General features: G+C 44.5%; 1 protein-coding gene across 1 annotated transcript; it reads left to right on the forward strand.

Moving 5' to 3' along the window:
* The first annotated feature begins 5 nt into the window (after positions 1-5).
* Positions 6-16,109, forward strand: GUSB (glucuronidase beta). Its single transcript, XM_048966573.1, has 12 exons — positions 6-273; positions 1,683-1,871; positions 2,007-2,188; positions 2,686-2,828; positions 3,330-3,517; positions 3,991-4,143; positions 4,630-4,808; positions 5,436-5,582; positions 6,467-6,551; positions 8,091-8,267; positions 8,841-8,976; positions 10,234-16,109. Exons 1-12 carry the CDS (start codon positions 37-39, stop codon positions 10,386-10,388), a joined length of 1,971 nt encoding a protein of 656 aa, XP_048822530.1. The 5' UTR covers positions 6-36; the 3' UTR covers positions 10,389-16,109.
* The last annotated feature ends 143 nt before the right edge of the window (positions 16,110-16,252 follow it).

A 16,252-nucleotide genomic window follows, 5' to 3' on the forward strand; every position in this document is an offset into this window, starting at 1 on the left:
CACGCCCCCCCCGGCCGGGCGCTGCCCACAACCAAGATGGCGGCGGCGGCGCCGTGCGGCGCGGTGGGGCGATGCCGCCTGCAGCTGTTGGTGCTGGTGGCGGCGGCCGCGGCCGGCCGGGTGGCGGCCGTGAGGGGCGGCATGTTGTACCCCCGCGAGAGCCCCTCCCGAGAGCTGAAGGAGCTCGGAGGAATCTGGAGCTTCCGCGCCGACTTCTCGCCGGGCCGGGACGCCGGCTTCGAGCAGCGCTGGTACCGGCAGCCGCTCCGGCAGGTAGCGCGGGGCTGGGCGGGCGGGCGGCTCCTCTGGGACAGCGGCTGCTGCGGGGCTCTTTTCCCAGGAGCAGAGAACTGTTCCGCTTCCCCTCTGCTCAGATGCTCGCCTCGCATCGGGGCTGCACGGAACGTCCTGCCCGAAGGCGCTGGGGAAGCGTACCGCGTGCTGCTGCGGCCGTCCGGCGCTGCTCGGAGCTCCGCTCCTGCCTGCCGCAAGCTGTTAGCTGCTCCTTCCTAAGTGACCGAGTGCAGATAAGCAGGTTACGGTGTAACTTCGATCTGCTAAGAGAACCCCGGCTCCCACTCTTGCAGTGATTATGCATATCCTAAGCTGAAAGCACCATCCTTCCCCTTTTAGCATTCTGGACGGTTTTTAGCCTAATTCTGAGAGGAGAGGAGGGCTGTGGGCAGAAAAGAGCCAGAGGAGGGGGATCCCAAGCAGTGCTCCCAGCGGGGGCTGAGAGGTGCACTCAGCATTCACACACCGGGAATCTCCTTCAAGGAGGTGCACGATGTGGGCATCCTGGCCAAAGGTTTCATAGCACCAGGTGCTACAAAATCTGCTTCACCCCAAGTCCTTGTTTCCCTGTTAGCATTTTGTGATGTCTACTAAGGATTCAGTTTCTCTGCAGCTCCATAAGTGTGAGCACTGAGTCAGCCCTGCACATGGAGGTCGTTCCAGGGCCTTCCTGGTTCCACTCTTCATGGAAAGGGGAAGCACTCCAGCTGTGCGCTGCTGCAACATCACGAGTGCAGCAGGCACTAAAAATGAATGGCTCAGTTGTGTCATAGCATCCGGTTACTGAGATGTTAAATGCATTACAACACTGCCTGCCTATAATCCTTACATTAATAACGAGCTGAGTGAATTACCGCTATGGCAATTGCTTTTAAGGAGCACGAAAGGCCACTCAGCCCATGTAAAGAGGTATAAACAGTGCTTCCTCAGGGGTGCTGACTTGAAAGTTCTACAGCTTCTGCTGCAGTCACTCTGTGGCTCATGGCCTGGCACAAAACATCATGGCAGTGAGCTGACATTGCAGCACTGTGCACTGAACCGCTGGAGCTGTGTGCAAGAAGAACTGCACTTTGTGAGGCATCGCAGGCTGAGCAGCCACCTGGGCATTTCCCTCCCTCCCACTGTGTGGTACCAGAGCTGTTCATAAAAGCATTTCAAGAGGGGAAAAGATATCAGCAGGTTCATCCTGTATGAACAGAGCTTGGTAGTAAGCAGGACTTGTGTGGGACAGACCACGCTGGTTTCTAGGCAGGTTCTTCCAAGTATTTCCACTTAGAGAGGCTGTCAGTGGCAGGGGATACCTCCAGCAGTACAGGCTACATAACCAAACAGCAGAATTTCTTCTTTTTAATGATTTGCTCCTTTCTGTTCTGTTCAATTCCTGCCAGACTGGTCCTGTTATTGACATGCCAGTGCCTGCCAGCTTCAATGACATCACTCAGGACCCCCACTTGGAGAACTACATTGGCTGGGTGTGGTATGAGAAGGAGGTGCTGCTTCCTCAACGTTGGCTGCAGGACGACCTCAGCACCAGGGTGGTGCTCCGGTTTGGCAGTGCCCACTACTACTCCATCGTGGTACGTTGCACAGGTGGTTGTGTTTGTGTTTCTAAATCCCAATTGCCCATCGCTGTGCTCCTTCCCTTCTTGCTGCTACGACTGCCACCAGATCTTAACCCTGCCTCTTGGGCTCACGGCTCTCTTCTGTTGCAGTGGGTGAATGGAGTGCAGGTTGTGGAGCACGAAGGCGGCCACCTCCCTTTTGAAGCAGATATAAGCAGGATTGTCCAGCGCAGCCCGGGGGTTCCCTGCCATATCACTGTTGCATTGAACAACACTCTGACGCTGCACACTCTGCCTCCGGGGACAATTCAGTACATGAATGACAAAACAAGGTGATCCACTAACGTGCTGCACTGTCAGGTTAACCCAGGGATGAGAGAGTGGGGATTTATTCAGCGGCTGTCTCATAAGACCCTCTGTGCAACTTAGAAGAGCATGGGTTGTGTTTTTACTAAAATTCGTCAGCCAAGCAGTGAGAAGTTTAAGTTTCAGTGTGATGAGGAATCTACACTGAACTACTGCATCTGTTTTATACACAGGGAACTAAGATTAAATGGTTTGCAAAGCTGAATCAATGGCAGATTGAGAAGCTTGAGTTCAGCTGGAAGTGCAAGAGCCTGCTGTCCTGAAAGATCAAACCCATTCAGTGCAGTAGATGTATGTTAACTGGTAAAGCCCTTCAGCATAGCATCAGTAGCACTGCTGAAATACAGACCCATCCTGTTGTAAAGACTGTTTTACCAGCACATCTTACCAGCATCCATATGCTGCCTTCAGTTCTTGTGTAATGAAACATAATGCAGCTGTTTTTCCTGTCTTCATCACTCAGGTATCCCAAGAACTATTTTGTACAGAACATCAGGTTTGATTTCTTTAATTATGCTGGAATCCATCGCCCAGTTGTGCTTTACACCACACCTTCTGTCTACATAGATGATATTACTGTGACAACTACTTCATCAGAGAGTGTTGGTATGTTCAGAGCAATTACAGCGGCAACCTCCGGCTCCAAATTGAGATGACAAGGGCAATAGAAAAAAATAACCACCAATTCCAATTGAATTTGTTTTGTAGTGGCTTTTGTTTTAACCTTAGCTGGTCTAGTGCCTGGCTCAGCAGTTGCTGATTAAAAAATAATCAGAAACAATAAGAAAAAGTACTCACAAGACTCTGTTGTTAAAGTGAGAGGACAATCCGGTGTTTCTAGAAGTAGGATTCCTCAGCAGAGGCAGTCTTTCTGCCACTTAAAGCAGGATTATCTCTAAGTAACAGATATTTGTGTTATACAAATCTACCTGAAAGCTTCTGGACCTCAAGATAGGTCACACTTGTTATAATTTGTACCTTTCTATTGTTGTTGCTGTTTTCCCTTGCTATTTAATGCTGCTGTATGTGAAAATTTCCCCACATGGGATGTATGTATTTTGCCTTTCATGCCAGTCTCTGACTGTGCTTTGTTGTCCTTTGAACCAGCAATGGTGCAATATCAGATATCGGTAGTTGGCAGCGAACTCTATTCCTTGTCTCTGAGTTTACGTGATCAAGAGGGGAAAGTGGTTGCTACAGGCAGCGGGCCAGCTGGAGAGTTAAAAGTGCCAAATCCAAACCTGTGGTGGCCTTATCTGATGCATGAGAGCCCTGGATACCGCTACTTCTTAGAGGTAACAGTGACATCTCTTCTTCTGTGTGCATTTCTTCTCACTATATAACAGCGTTAAGGAACTGTCGTATGGCCCATCTTTCTTATTTTTGCTCTCCCCTGGATCCTGTCCACGTCTCTAGAATGGCATTACTAGTTATGCTGTAACCAATTTGAGCTCTGGATTCTGAATGGGAAGGTCGGTGGTGAGAAGAGCAGGGCACACCTGAGTGCATCCATGTGCTCTCAGGTGTTTGCCTTTCACATCTCTGGCCTGATCTGCCTGCTGCAGAAGGACTATTTGAAACAATACGAGGGAGGAGATGCTGCGTGATGGAGGGTAGAGCCTCTGGGAAGCAGGTTGAGCTCCTCTTTCACACACATTGCCACGCAGTGAGCTTTCTTCCCCCTCTGCGCAGAGTGCAGCACCCATAGACAGCCTGGAGGGCTCTGCCTCCCCAGCACCTCACGCACAGCTTTCCTTTGGGAACCCAGGTGAAGATGCAGGCTGAGGCCAGCGGCGTGCCGCAGGAGGACATCTACACCCTGCCGGTTGGCATCCGCACCGTTCACGTCACCAGCACTCAGTTCCTCATCAACGGAAAGCCCTTCTACTTCCACGGGGTCAACAAGCACGAGGACGCGGATGTAAGTGCAGGCTCACCTCACCGCGCTGCCACAGCCTGGCTGAGCCCAGGCTATCGCTTCTAGTCACAAATAGCGGTTTCCCGCCCTTAGAAGCGAGGCGGGCGCTGAGCTTTGAGCCGCGGATCTGCGAGGCTCAGCCCGGCCACGGGGCGGCCCTCAGCCCCAGCGAACGCCCCGTCCCGCCGCGCGGAGCCGCCCTTCCCGCCTCGCCTTCCTCACCTCAGCGCCGCGCGTTCGTTCGCTCACCTCCCGTTCCCTCACCTCCCTCCTTCAGGAGAGCACTGTGGAGGGGCAGCTTGGTTACAGCCCTCACTGCGGCTACTTCTCCCTACCCCGGCCTTAAACTTATGCTTGAGGTTGCACTCATAAAGATGCACAGAGAGATCTTGTGCGCTGACGCTGGAAGAGCTCAGCGCTGCCCAGCTGTGGTGCGAGGCGAAGCCCTGCGCTGCAATACGACAGGATTTGATTTGTTGTCCCCCTCAGATTCGTGGCAAAGGCCTGGACTGGGCGCTGATCGTGAAGGACTTCAACCTGCTGCGCTGGCTGGGGGCAAACTCCTTCCGCACCAGCCACTACCCCTATGCTGAGGAGATCATGGACCTGTGTGACACCTACGGCATCGTGGTGATCGACGAGTGCCCGGGAGTGGGGATTAAGTTGCCGTAAGCAAAGCACAAAGCACCATTCCCCTTATGTCTTTCCCTCCCACAGCTTCCCCCTCCCCTCCTGAAGCTCGTGACACCCTGATAATGAAGGCACTTTGCTCTGTTTAGAAATCAGCCTGTCACGTTTTAAAGCCTCCCCCAGTGCCACGTCTGCCCACTGAGGTTAGGCAACCAGAGGGCGTTCTGCCACATGGCTGTTGTGTCATCAGACCTGGCTCCATTAGTGAGCCCAAACCATGGCCCTGAACTGTGAAGCAGCCTTTGGGGAAATAAGGCAGAAGCCACATTCAGTTTCAGTGCTCATGGGTGCTTACCAAAGCTTGAGTTATCCATTCCATTTGCTGTAGAATCATAGAATCGTTAAGATTGGAAAGGACCTCTACGATCATCCAGTCCAACTGCTCACCTACCACCAATACTGTCACTGACCACGTCCCTCAGTGCCACATCTCCATAGTTCTGGAACACCTCTAGGGGTGGGGACTCCCCCTCCTCCCTGTGCAGCTGTGCCACTGCATCACCACTGTTTCGGAGAAGAAATTGTTCCTGATATCCAGTCTCAACCTCCCCTGGCACAACTTACCTGTGATTTTTTATTCTTACCTAGTCTTGTTTCCTTTTCAGTGAGAGCTTTGGGAACAAATCACTACAGCATCATCTCGTTGTGATGGAGGAGCTGATCCGCAGGGATAAGAACAGGCCCTCAGTTGTGATGTGGTCAGTAGCCAACGAGCCAGCATCAGATCTGCCCCCAGCTGCTTACTACTTCAAGTGAGTGCTCATACACAGAACTGAGGCTTGAATTTAGGCAAGAGGTGTACCTTCGTGTTTAAGATGGCACAGAGAAGTAACCCACAGATGCAAACTAAAAGTGTAACTAATGCATATGTTGAACCAATGTTCAGAAACGTAATGGTCTCCGAATCAGTAAAGCTCTGCAAAATTGCCAGGATTCTATTTGGTCTCAGCATCTCTTCTTGAGACAAGAGTAAAGCAAAAGCAGACCTGATGGGAACAGGTTACCTTGTTACTTAAGAAAGCTGAATGCTAAATTCTCAATCTGAGAATTACTGCAAAGGTATAAAATATTTGGCCTTTAATTCTGTAGACGAGGTTCTTCAGTTAATTGTTAGTCGTTTGTTTTGTGGATGTTAGTGACACCCTACTTCAAAGCCACTGCTTTGTGTCCCTGCAGACCCTTTGGTTTTATTCTGAAGAGATTTAAGCTTTGGATAGCCAAGAATAATCCTGCAGTGGGGGCAGCAAACTGTCACTGATAGCTGTAAGTGCATTCAGGGAGAACTGGGAATTTTCATTTCTCAAAATGATCCACCACCCTTCTGCAATGCTGGGGTAGCCGCAGAACCTCACCCTCCCATTCTCTCATTTCCCTCATTTTGGGCTTCCTTCATAGCAGCCTACCTGTGCCTGCTGTAGCATAAGGATAAGGCAATGTTTTTGGAGAAATAGACTCAGAGTTGTAGCAGACAATCAGGATTCTGCAGTATTTACTTGAAAATGCTCTGCCTACAAAATTGAAAGCAGCTTTAAATGTCTGAAGCAGCAGAAGGACAGGGAGCTTGGAAAAGTGAGCTTATTCTTGTCTGCATTGCTTCTCCATGCCATTGAACTCTTGCTTTATTGTTTACAAACAGGACACTGATAGCTCACACTAAAGCTCTGGATCCCTCTAGACCTGTAACATTTGTGTCTGCTACTAATTACGCTTTTGATCATGGTGTAAGTTTACCTTAATTTCTATCTTTTTTTATACTTTATATGTTAAATTTGTCCTCAGATCATTTCCAGTCCTTTCCCTTGGCAAATTTACTAAAGATATTTATGAAGAAGAGGTAGAAGAAAACTTACATTTTGGCTTCCAACACAAAGCCCTTTATACTGTAGTGGTAGGCCAGCTAAAAATACCTGCAAAAGAACAGTTCTTGGTATTAAGTGGAATATGTAGAATCAGCCCCCTGGATTTTGTGAACATTGTGACAGTTGGCTGTTCCAGTTATTTTGTCTATTAATGCTCAGATTTTCCATTTGTAATTAAACTAAAGCTTAAGCCCTTTAAAACCACTAAAAGCCTTTATGGAAATCTAAAGAAGGAAACTTTGTCTTCAATTCCTTCTTTAAACTGCTCTAGTTAGTCTTTGGCAGATGTCTGGTAATACTGAATAGTCTAAAGGTGCTTCCAGCCCAAGTTCAGCTTCATAACTCAAGTCTTGTAGCTGTGTAATTAGCCAAAAGCTACTTGACTGACTGTGCTTTAAGCTGGCCAGAGCATGAATCAATGATCTATAACACACACAAAAAGATTTCAGTGGTAGTTCCCATGTCACTTTTAGTATTTTATAATAGTTCATGTTACTACTGTACAATAAGCACTCCAAGCAGGTGAGTTTGCAGGTTAGTACATACATGGTATCACCGCCTGTCCTTGCTACAAGTTATACTCTGTATTTCTTTGAAGCTGTCCTGCAGTTAGCAGGAATGGCCTGCTGTAACTCCCCACCTGTAGGAAAAAAACACCCTGGTGACCTTAGTTTCAAAGGTAACGAGCGAGTATTTGCTCTTGGACACTGCTGTTGCATCAGACACACACACACACACACACACACACACACAGACTCTTCTCAACCCTACCAGCATATTCTGACCAGTTTGAGGATACACAAGGCAAACAAAACCAAAGAATAGATCTCGCACGCTGCTGTGATATTAGAACTTCTTTTTTATTACAAAACATGTTAAGAGAACATTGAACAAGTTACATACAACATCACTTCATCTTTAGTAGGCTTTGTGCCCTTTTATCATACTGTCCATGTGGTAGAAATGGCATATAACTTGCAGAATGCTTATTCTTAGTGTTGCACCATTGATGCACAAATTTAGTTGCCAGTCAAAATAATTGACTACTAACTTGACCGTCATATTCCAATACTCAGTAAGTATGTCTAATGTAGCAGCAAGCCAGAGACATCTTGGAAACATTGAAACTTCTAACAGACCTCAGGATAAAATAGGTTAATCTTGTTTAACATTTTTACTGTGGCTTAAAACTGTGAGGAAATGCCAAATTAATACACCAGTACCTTGTAAAATCTAACTTCTTTTAAATCTCCTTCATGGGAAACATGTCATGTTGGCAGGGCCAGAATGATAGGAGAAAAGGCTGAATTCCATGGAATGAACCAAAATGAGGGTTAGTTCACAAATGTTTGCATACATTGAGCTCTGTGACAAAACACTCCCACCTTGGTTTTCTTGTAGGCTCCTTATGTGGATGTAATCTGTGTGAACAGCTACCTCTCCTGGTACCATGACTCAGGCCATCTGGAAGTTATTCCACTGCAACTTACAGCACAGTTTGAGAACTGGTACAAAACCTACCAGAAACCCATCATCCAGAGTGAATATGGAGCTGACTCTATTCCTGGACTTCACAGTGTAAGTGTTAAATATCCTGAAGCCATTCTCTGCTTAGTTTTCCCCTAGGTATGCAGTTTTCAACAGCTCTGACTGCTAGTATAGCTGCACTCCATGTGAAATATAAATAATAACACTTCTGTGTTTGGGTCCTAAACTACAGTGTGCTTTTCCCTTTATAATTAATCGTTCTGGCAATCAAGATACAGCTAACTGTCAACTTAAACTTACAGCATTTAAATCTCTAAAAGTTAAGATTTAAATCTGAATCTGTACTTTGGCATTTGCAAAAAAATGCCTCAGTGGAAAATGCAACAGTGGGGAGTGGACATCCATGTCACAGCACCACTGTCCATAAGAAGGGATGGCACTCCTACACCTTTCACAATAAAGCACTGTTAGTAAAGCAAAACCACACACGTTCCCCGAGGTAAACTTGGCATTACATTTTGTTTCCTCTCACAATTGCAGTAGTTGTGAATCTTTAGTAAAATAGCCATTGTTAATGCAGTGGCCATGAAAAGATCAAACAATTGTAATTGCTGAGATTAACAGTTACCTTCATTTAAAGTCACCTCTTTTTCCTGGCTGTAGGATCCACCTGCTATGTTCAGTGAGGAGTATCAGAAAGCTTTGCTGAAAGAGTACCATTCTGTTTTTGACAAAAAGAGGAAAGAGTATGTGATTGGGGAACTCATCTGGAACTTTGCTGATTTCATGACTAATCAAGGTAAGCTTATATTTACATTCTGAATAACTTTGCATTCTCACTCCAAGCATAAAATGGTTTATGACACATAGAATACTGTGTTGTAGAGTAGGACAAAGGAACCCTCTGCTTTTGGAGATGGAACACAGCTGGTTTCTGTGACAAAGTCCAGTGTGACTAAGGCCAGCAGGGAAGGTCCTTCTGGGCTTAATGCATTCTCTTTCTCCAGCTTGAGCTCCCAGCTGTTTCATCTGCCAAGATGCCAGCCAGAACATGGGAATATGGGACAGTGCAGGAGGGCAGAGCACAAGGGAAGCTTCTAAGCAGACACAGATTACATCTCTTTCTTGGCCTTCCTCAACTCAGAGCTTCAGTTAGCTTTTAGGGAAGTGTCTCGCTTGCTTCATATTTCATCTGCTACTGCACTTAATAATGCAGCACCATAAATAAATGTATTATTAACTTGGTGGAGAGAGTTAGCAGTGGAGGGCCAGATACCACAATGGTTGACAACGGCCTACTGTGACACTTAACCCACTGTTAATAGAAGGTAAGTCATTTATGAAGTATGGGGCACTACAGTGTGCTCACACAAATCAAACTGCTGTAGCTCAGGACACCTAAAGAACCAATTGTGCATATGCCACCTACAGCAAGCTAGGGCAGTGAACTATCAGTGGTAACACAGGCAGATAATCACCATTTAAAATAATTTGTAGAGCACCAGCATAGGTATTCAAAAGCTTAGTTGTCAGAGAGAAGCAGTCAGCAAGGTTCAAATAGGACAATGGAAAAACTCAGACAAACTTACATACACAGATGCAGTTCCAGTCTCTCTACATGTTGCAGTCACTAATTCTAGTTATCTATCAAGTCCAAAATAGGCAAAAAGGATGCGGGCACCACTAAGGGATAGAACAGCCGAACAATTAGTAACTGACATCTTCATCATCAAGTTACAGGGTGGCATTAAGGGCAGAAATAACATCTGCTGAAGCTGCAATACTGATTGAGTTAATAGACATACCTGAATGAACTGTCATCGACTTCCAGCTGTAAATGCAATGAATTGCAGCTATATTGCTCTGTTCTATCAGTGATTCTTGCCCAGATCACACAAAATACCTTTGCCAAAATCCCTGCTGTATCTGACGCGTAGAAGGAAGTGCATAGGTCTCTCCCACTTAACCTGATTTAGAACATACATTGAAACAATTCACAATAGGGGACAGAAGAGCATTTTGTATATAACTGCTTTATTTTATAACTTCTCTACAGGGGTCACACGTGTTTTGGGGAACAAGAAAGGAATATTTACCCGCCAACGACAGCCCAAGTCAGCTGCATTTGTTCTGAGAGAAAGATACTGGAAGATTGCAAATGAATCAAGCTGTCTTCCTCCTATAATAAAATCACATATCCTCTTTCTATAATGAAATGAAAAGGCATTAACAGCTGGGTACTATGTTGAACTTTTTAATTAAATTCCTGTTTAAATAATATTTATGCCTGACACAAGTCTTGCAAGTCTAATGCAATTTCTAGTCCACCTAAAGTAGTTACTATGACACAAAGCAGATCAGAAACATTAGTTTTACTATGCTCAGCCATGCCTGTAGGCTTCCTGTTTCCAGGTAGTAAAACAAACGTTCAGAGTTTCAAGGAGCTAAGTTAGACATCCTGACTGAGGTATCTGTTTATAGCAAAAAACAAAACAAAAATAATACAATAGAAATCAATGCAGAAGACTTCAAAAGTCCAAACTAGTCTAAGTGAGCATCAATTCCCTCTAATGCAAGTGAGGTTTTCCAGTTACACTTCCCTAACTGCTACCACTCAGCTCACAGCACGTCGTCCACGGGATCACTGACTACCTAACTTCTCTTGTCTAAAACTGGACAGAGCACATGCAGCTGGCTGAGGAATTCTGAGTTAACAGCAACTCAGGAAGCGTGTGAACTGATAGTTCTATGAGGATACCCAACATACTCCAATACAGTATGGAATTCATACCACAGCAGCAAGGTGGAATATGTTGGATAGGTAGGTACTACATCAACTGAACTTTGTTTAGAGCTATTTAATCACAGTACCAGAACTGCCACAATTACATGCAGCTTTACCTTGCAGCATGAAGAGCTTCCTTCACGTTAAGTTTTCATTCTGCTCTACAGGAATAGAGTTCTAGAGGGCAAATTCAATCTAAGCCTTTTTGATAAGGGCCTGAAGCACTCTGGAGTAGGATTATATGTAAGTTAATGTGTACGTAGGGAGTAATGTAGTATAATAACTTCCCTTTTAGGCTGCACACCAGTCTTAGAGGACTCTAAAGGCCAGACTTTAGGCTATAGTAAATAGTGCCAGTACTCACAGAAGAGCCCAGAATCTGCCAGCTTCTTACTGCAAGCTCACAGGGTTGTCCCAGCAGCAGCATCACCCACAGCAGAACCACAGAAATAGGAGCTGCCCACTGAATTCTGGGACAACAGTTTCATTATCCCAGTTCACTGATGCTGTGTGAACTTGTTGCTACGCCAGCTTTTTCTGCACCTGCTCTTCTGCTCGTACCTCAAGAAAGAATGCGCTCGTGTTACGTGGTGGCCAACTTCTCATTCCTTTAGATGTGGCACATTAGAGCCCAACAACACTTTCCATTGCCACGTGCAGAATAAGCACATACATGTTTACTGCAGACTTCAAACCATTTTTACTTGAACCTCTAGGGGGAAAAGAAACAACATACTACCAGCGTTCATTGTGGTTAAACTTGTGTTAGGTTTACAGACCTTGTCATTAACTAAAAACCCAGAATATAAAGGTCTATCAATATTAGAAAGACACTTGTTCAGATGTAGCCTGACGCAAGTGTGAATAGTGTACTCAAGGCCACTGCCACTGTTTGAAATCAGCGTCAACTTCTTACCCTCTAGATAATTTTTAAAAACCATTCTCCTCCCCATTTCAAGACAATCTGACATACCAACAGCTGCCACATCGAAATACAGATCAAGATTTGACATTGTTAGTGCATTAGAAACCAGGGCTGAGACAGCTACAATAAAGCTCAGGACTTGTGGTTTCAGAAGAGAATGCTATCCTTTCATTCAGTCCAACAAAACATATGCCAAATTTAATATCCACATGTACGGAAAGCACACACTTCAGTTTCAGTTCCTGCTTGTTCTCAACAGCTCAGTACAACTGTAACCTCAAAACCCACCTATCCAAGCCTTCCTCCCAAAGCTCCCATCCTCCCTGCTCCCCGCCATCCCTGTCCCCCCAAATCCACAAAAATAAACAGCAGTTTCCAGACACTCCGTCATTTTGTCAGAGTGGAGTTAAAACACCTGAAGAACCAGGGAAAGAAGGAACTGATTAACACACTTAACCTTTTTTTGCTCGTTACTGAAAGAACTGTAAACAGTAAAGCCTCAATGCTGCTCAACCATTATACACTCATGTGCACACAACATTCAGCAAGACGCAATGAAGCCGCAGTTCTATACGAGGGTATTCTCTGAGGACCCAAGTGCTTTAACCCTTCTACTGCTAGCATACAATTGCTTTGAAAGAGATCACAACTTGGTACATTTGGAGAAAGAAAATTACAGTACTGACTTTAAAAACAGTTTCTAAGGCTCAGACTGAGTCCAAAAAGGCCTCTGATTGGGTTCATTCAAGCTCTTATGTTCGGACTGCATGAATGCAGCATAAGAATGATTGCAGCAAGACATCCACAGGTAATTTCTACATTTATTTTTTTTTTTATACCAAAAAGTTATGTGCAACAAATAGAATTCATACATATTTACATTGTTTTACCTGTTAGCAAAATCTTATCCTAAGCCTGCAATAAGAGAATCTCTCCATCTATATATTGATAAAAGGAACATCTGCCCAATGTCTCCATTTAAAGGGATGTTTAGTTTAGAGTTTAAAGCACTGGTGATAAATAGTTGATGGAACACACTATACAGAACACACACCTAATATTTAGGCCATGCTTAATACAGTTTTATGGTAACAGAATACTTCACCTTTTCTGGACCAGTTTTGTCTAGATCACGTTTAAACAATGTTGGCAGATCTGAAGTTATTAGATCTCTCCTTAACTTTAACCAATATAAATTAGGAGACCCAAGCGCTGCCCAAAGCACCTCGCCAATCTCTCTGAACAATCAACAGAGGCACAGCAGAAGACAAACGCGTTCTGCAGGATGTTGAAATCTCCTGATAAGAGAGACTCGCTGTCACTTCAGATATCGGAGGCGGCAGGAATGTTTTGTTGGCCTTCCTTAGCACTGCAAACGCTTTGCAGTAAGAAAGTTCCAAGAACACTCATTTCCTAAACAAGACTTGAATGCTTCATTGGCCTTAGGAGTTTCAAGTACCTTACAGTAAGAGGATTTCAGGAATGTTTACTTCCTAAACAGCTTTGGGGATGAAGTTGTTCTTCCTTGAATCTGCCCCTCCCTGCAGGGCTTCTGAGAGCCAGGGAGGGCTGAGGGCAACGGCCCAAATTCATAACTACTGTATCTTGATTTTTCCCCCCTCCGTTATGATGGGGTTGAAGCCACAACCAGCATCTGCGTAATGACTCGCTCTCCCCTTGTCCCTTTGCCAGACCAAGTATTATTAACAAGCACTTAGGTGTACTACTGTATCCTCAGAGCTTCCCTTCTTTTGTAAATGGCAAATTCGTATCGATCACACCTTTGCTGTGACACTTGTTCTGGCTGAGGGTGGCAGACAGGGGAACGGTTGCACGAAGCACTCCTCTGATTTCTATCACAATACTAATGGCAATCTGAGCCATTTTACTGGAAGAAATATGATGTTGCTATCCTTGGTAGCAGTGAGAAAAAAGTCAAAGATCTGGATGCAAAAAGGTCCAAATTTCTACTGCTAATATTAATTCTGCCCTTTATTCAGGCCAACTGCATTTCTGAAGCACGAGAGAGAAAGTAGAAGAGTTAGGGCCATTTCTAGCAAATCACTTCCAGTAAAAAGGAACTGCAAGAGAAGCACACAAGACAGGAGAGTTCACAATTAGGACCAGATTTGCAAGATTGTGCACAAAATACAGCAGCAAATTCTTCCAGAGACCAAACAGATTTCCCATTTGACCTCCATGTGCACACAGACACAAACTGCAGACAGGACTGCTGAAAATCTGGCCCTAAACAATTTTACTAAACAAACTGAATTAACAGACTATGCCCACACAGACAAGCACAAGACACAGCGAGTTAGTCAACACCTATACTTTCTGCTGATGGGGCTTTTCTCCTTTTTCTTTTTCCCCTTGGGTGTGCATTACACCCCAAATTGGACCAAGTAATCACTGATTACACTTGTCTCCGCTGCTGCTTGCTCTGAGCTATCAGCACTGCAGCTGACCGTGTCAGGCAGCACACGTTCACCTCTTCCTCCAGTGAAAAGATGCGTTAGTGTGGATCACAGGAATGCACCGAAAGAAATCTATACAACATCTGAACCAGGGATGCTGGTGATGCTGCCTCGAGGCTTCTAAGAGAACAGAGGAGAGCCTTGAGGGACCAGTTCAGCATCATTCACTCCCCTCACGTCAGAGTTCAAGGCATTTGAGAGACAGAACTAAACATCAAGACAAGCTTTAACTATACTCTGGTCAATACAAAATGCATTTAATGAATTGTCTAAAACCGTTAGACAAGAGGGACAAGAAATTTAGTGTTACATGCAACAGATGTTACTCATACCACAGAACTCTATACACAGAAGCAGTTTCCACCTACATCCTTGATACAAACCAGAAAATTACTTCAGTAGCAAATACTATTTTGTGAATTCAACCTAAAAATTCTATTTTCCCTACTGAATACTGTATGTTTCACAGTCAAGTTCATCCTCAGCAACTTAGTGTTTGTAATCCACTTAGCCATACAACGTAAGTGTCTTTCTGACATTCATGTTTAAGAAACAATCCTAAGATTAGTTAAACTAATTAACTAAACAGGTATGCAGTTGGAATTCTTTGTATTTAGAAGCTGACAAGGGCAAAAAGCAGCACAGCACCAATTACAGAACGTAGCTGAATATTCTGGTGTCACAGAGTTCCAAACACAAGCATTTCACTTTCCCAAATGACATCATTGACTTCTATCACATTGGTTCAGTATTGCTACCACTTCTCAGTCTAAAAACTAAAATAGGTTTCTTAATACTTTTCTACGTCCAGCAAATTTGCTGGGGCTTTTGTTTGTTTGCTCACTTTTAAAGCAAGGACACTTCTGTCTGCCAAGTTCAACACTAAGTATTTGGTTTAAGATTTTAAGACAGAAGGCACTTTTAACATTCAGCTTTAGAATACTGCGAGCAGAAACAGCATTACAATTTTGTTCCTTTGTTTAAATCTGCAGTTTAATTTTTTTTTAATTAGTTATTAGAAAGAGCAATGATAGCACTGCATCAGATTTCAATTTCAGGAGCACTTTTACTTATCCCACAAAACAGACTGCCTTTCCAAAGGATCCTGTGTGTGTCAGGCCTAAAGTTCACTTCCCAACATAGCACAAACCAAAGATCCTGACAAAGATCAATTCAGTATCTGCTCATTCGGTGCACTACTTGGTTATCCCGCTCTCTCAGTGGTTTCCACTGCAGATTGCAATCCTACACTGCAGCATTCATAGAACACAAAACATGAGTAACACTGCCTGTCTGACCGCAATTTGAAATGAAGCGCTGCGTGGAACAAGAGCGCTCTGATCCACCAAGAGCCCACACTGTATCTCACATCCTGGTGGTAACTTTCTATCGACCACATTGAGCTGTTTTCATTCTGTACCGAAATGAATGAAATTGTGGTTTGATGAACATACTTCAGGTTTCAGCTTTAATTCCATTTTCAGGAGGGAACAGGAGAAATGGAACAAAACCCAACCGTCATTTCTGTGAAAGCACCAGCAGTGAGTGCCCCAGCAAGGTGCTCTACAGAGGTCACTTCTTCCATCACGTCAGTTGACTGTTAGCTGAACACTCCAAAAGCTCCTAAGCTAACAAAACTGATTGTACAGTGAGTTCTCCAGGGATGAAACCAAGATTTCTAAGTTTATTTACAGTATAAGTCCTAATCAAATCTAAGTCCATCAGCTAAAAAAAAAAAATAAAAATGTAATACACAGACTGTAAACATGGCAACATTAAATATCATAATGCTATTCTAGAATATTTAATGTCATGATCACATCTCGTTATACCTGAATTTATATACAGGATATTTTATAGCAAGTGTTGCCCACTTTACAAGTGGAGG

The sequence above is a fragment of the Lagopus muta genome, chromosome 20, assembly GCF_023343835.1.
Source record: "Lagopus muta isolate bLagMut1 chromosome 20, bLagMut1 primary, whole genome shotgun sequence".
Taxonomy (NCBI): domain Eukaryota; kingdom Metazoa; phylum Chordata; class Aves; order Galliformes; family Phasianidae; genus Lagopus; species Lagopus muta.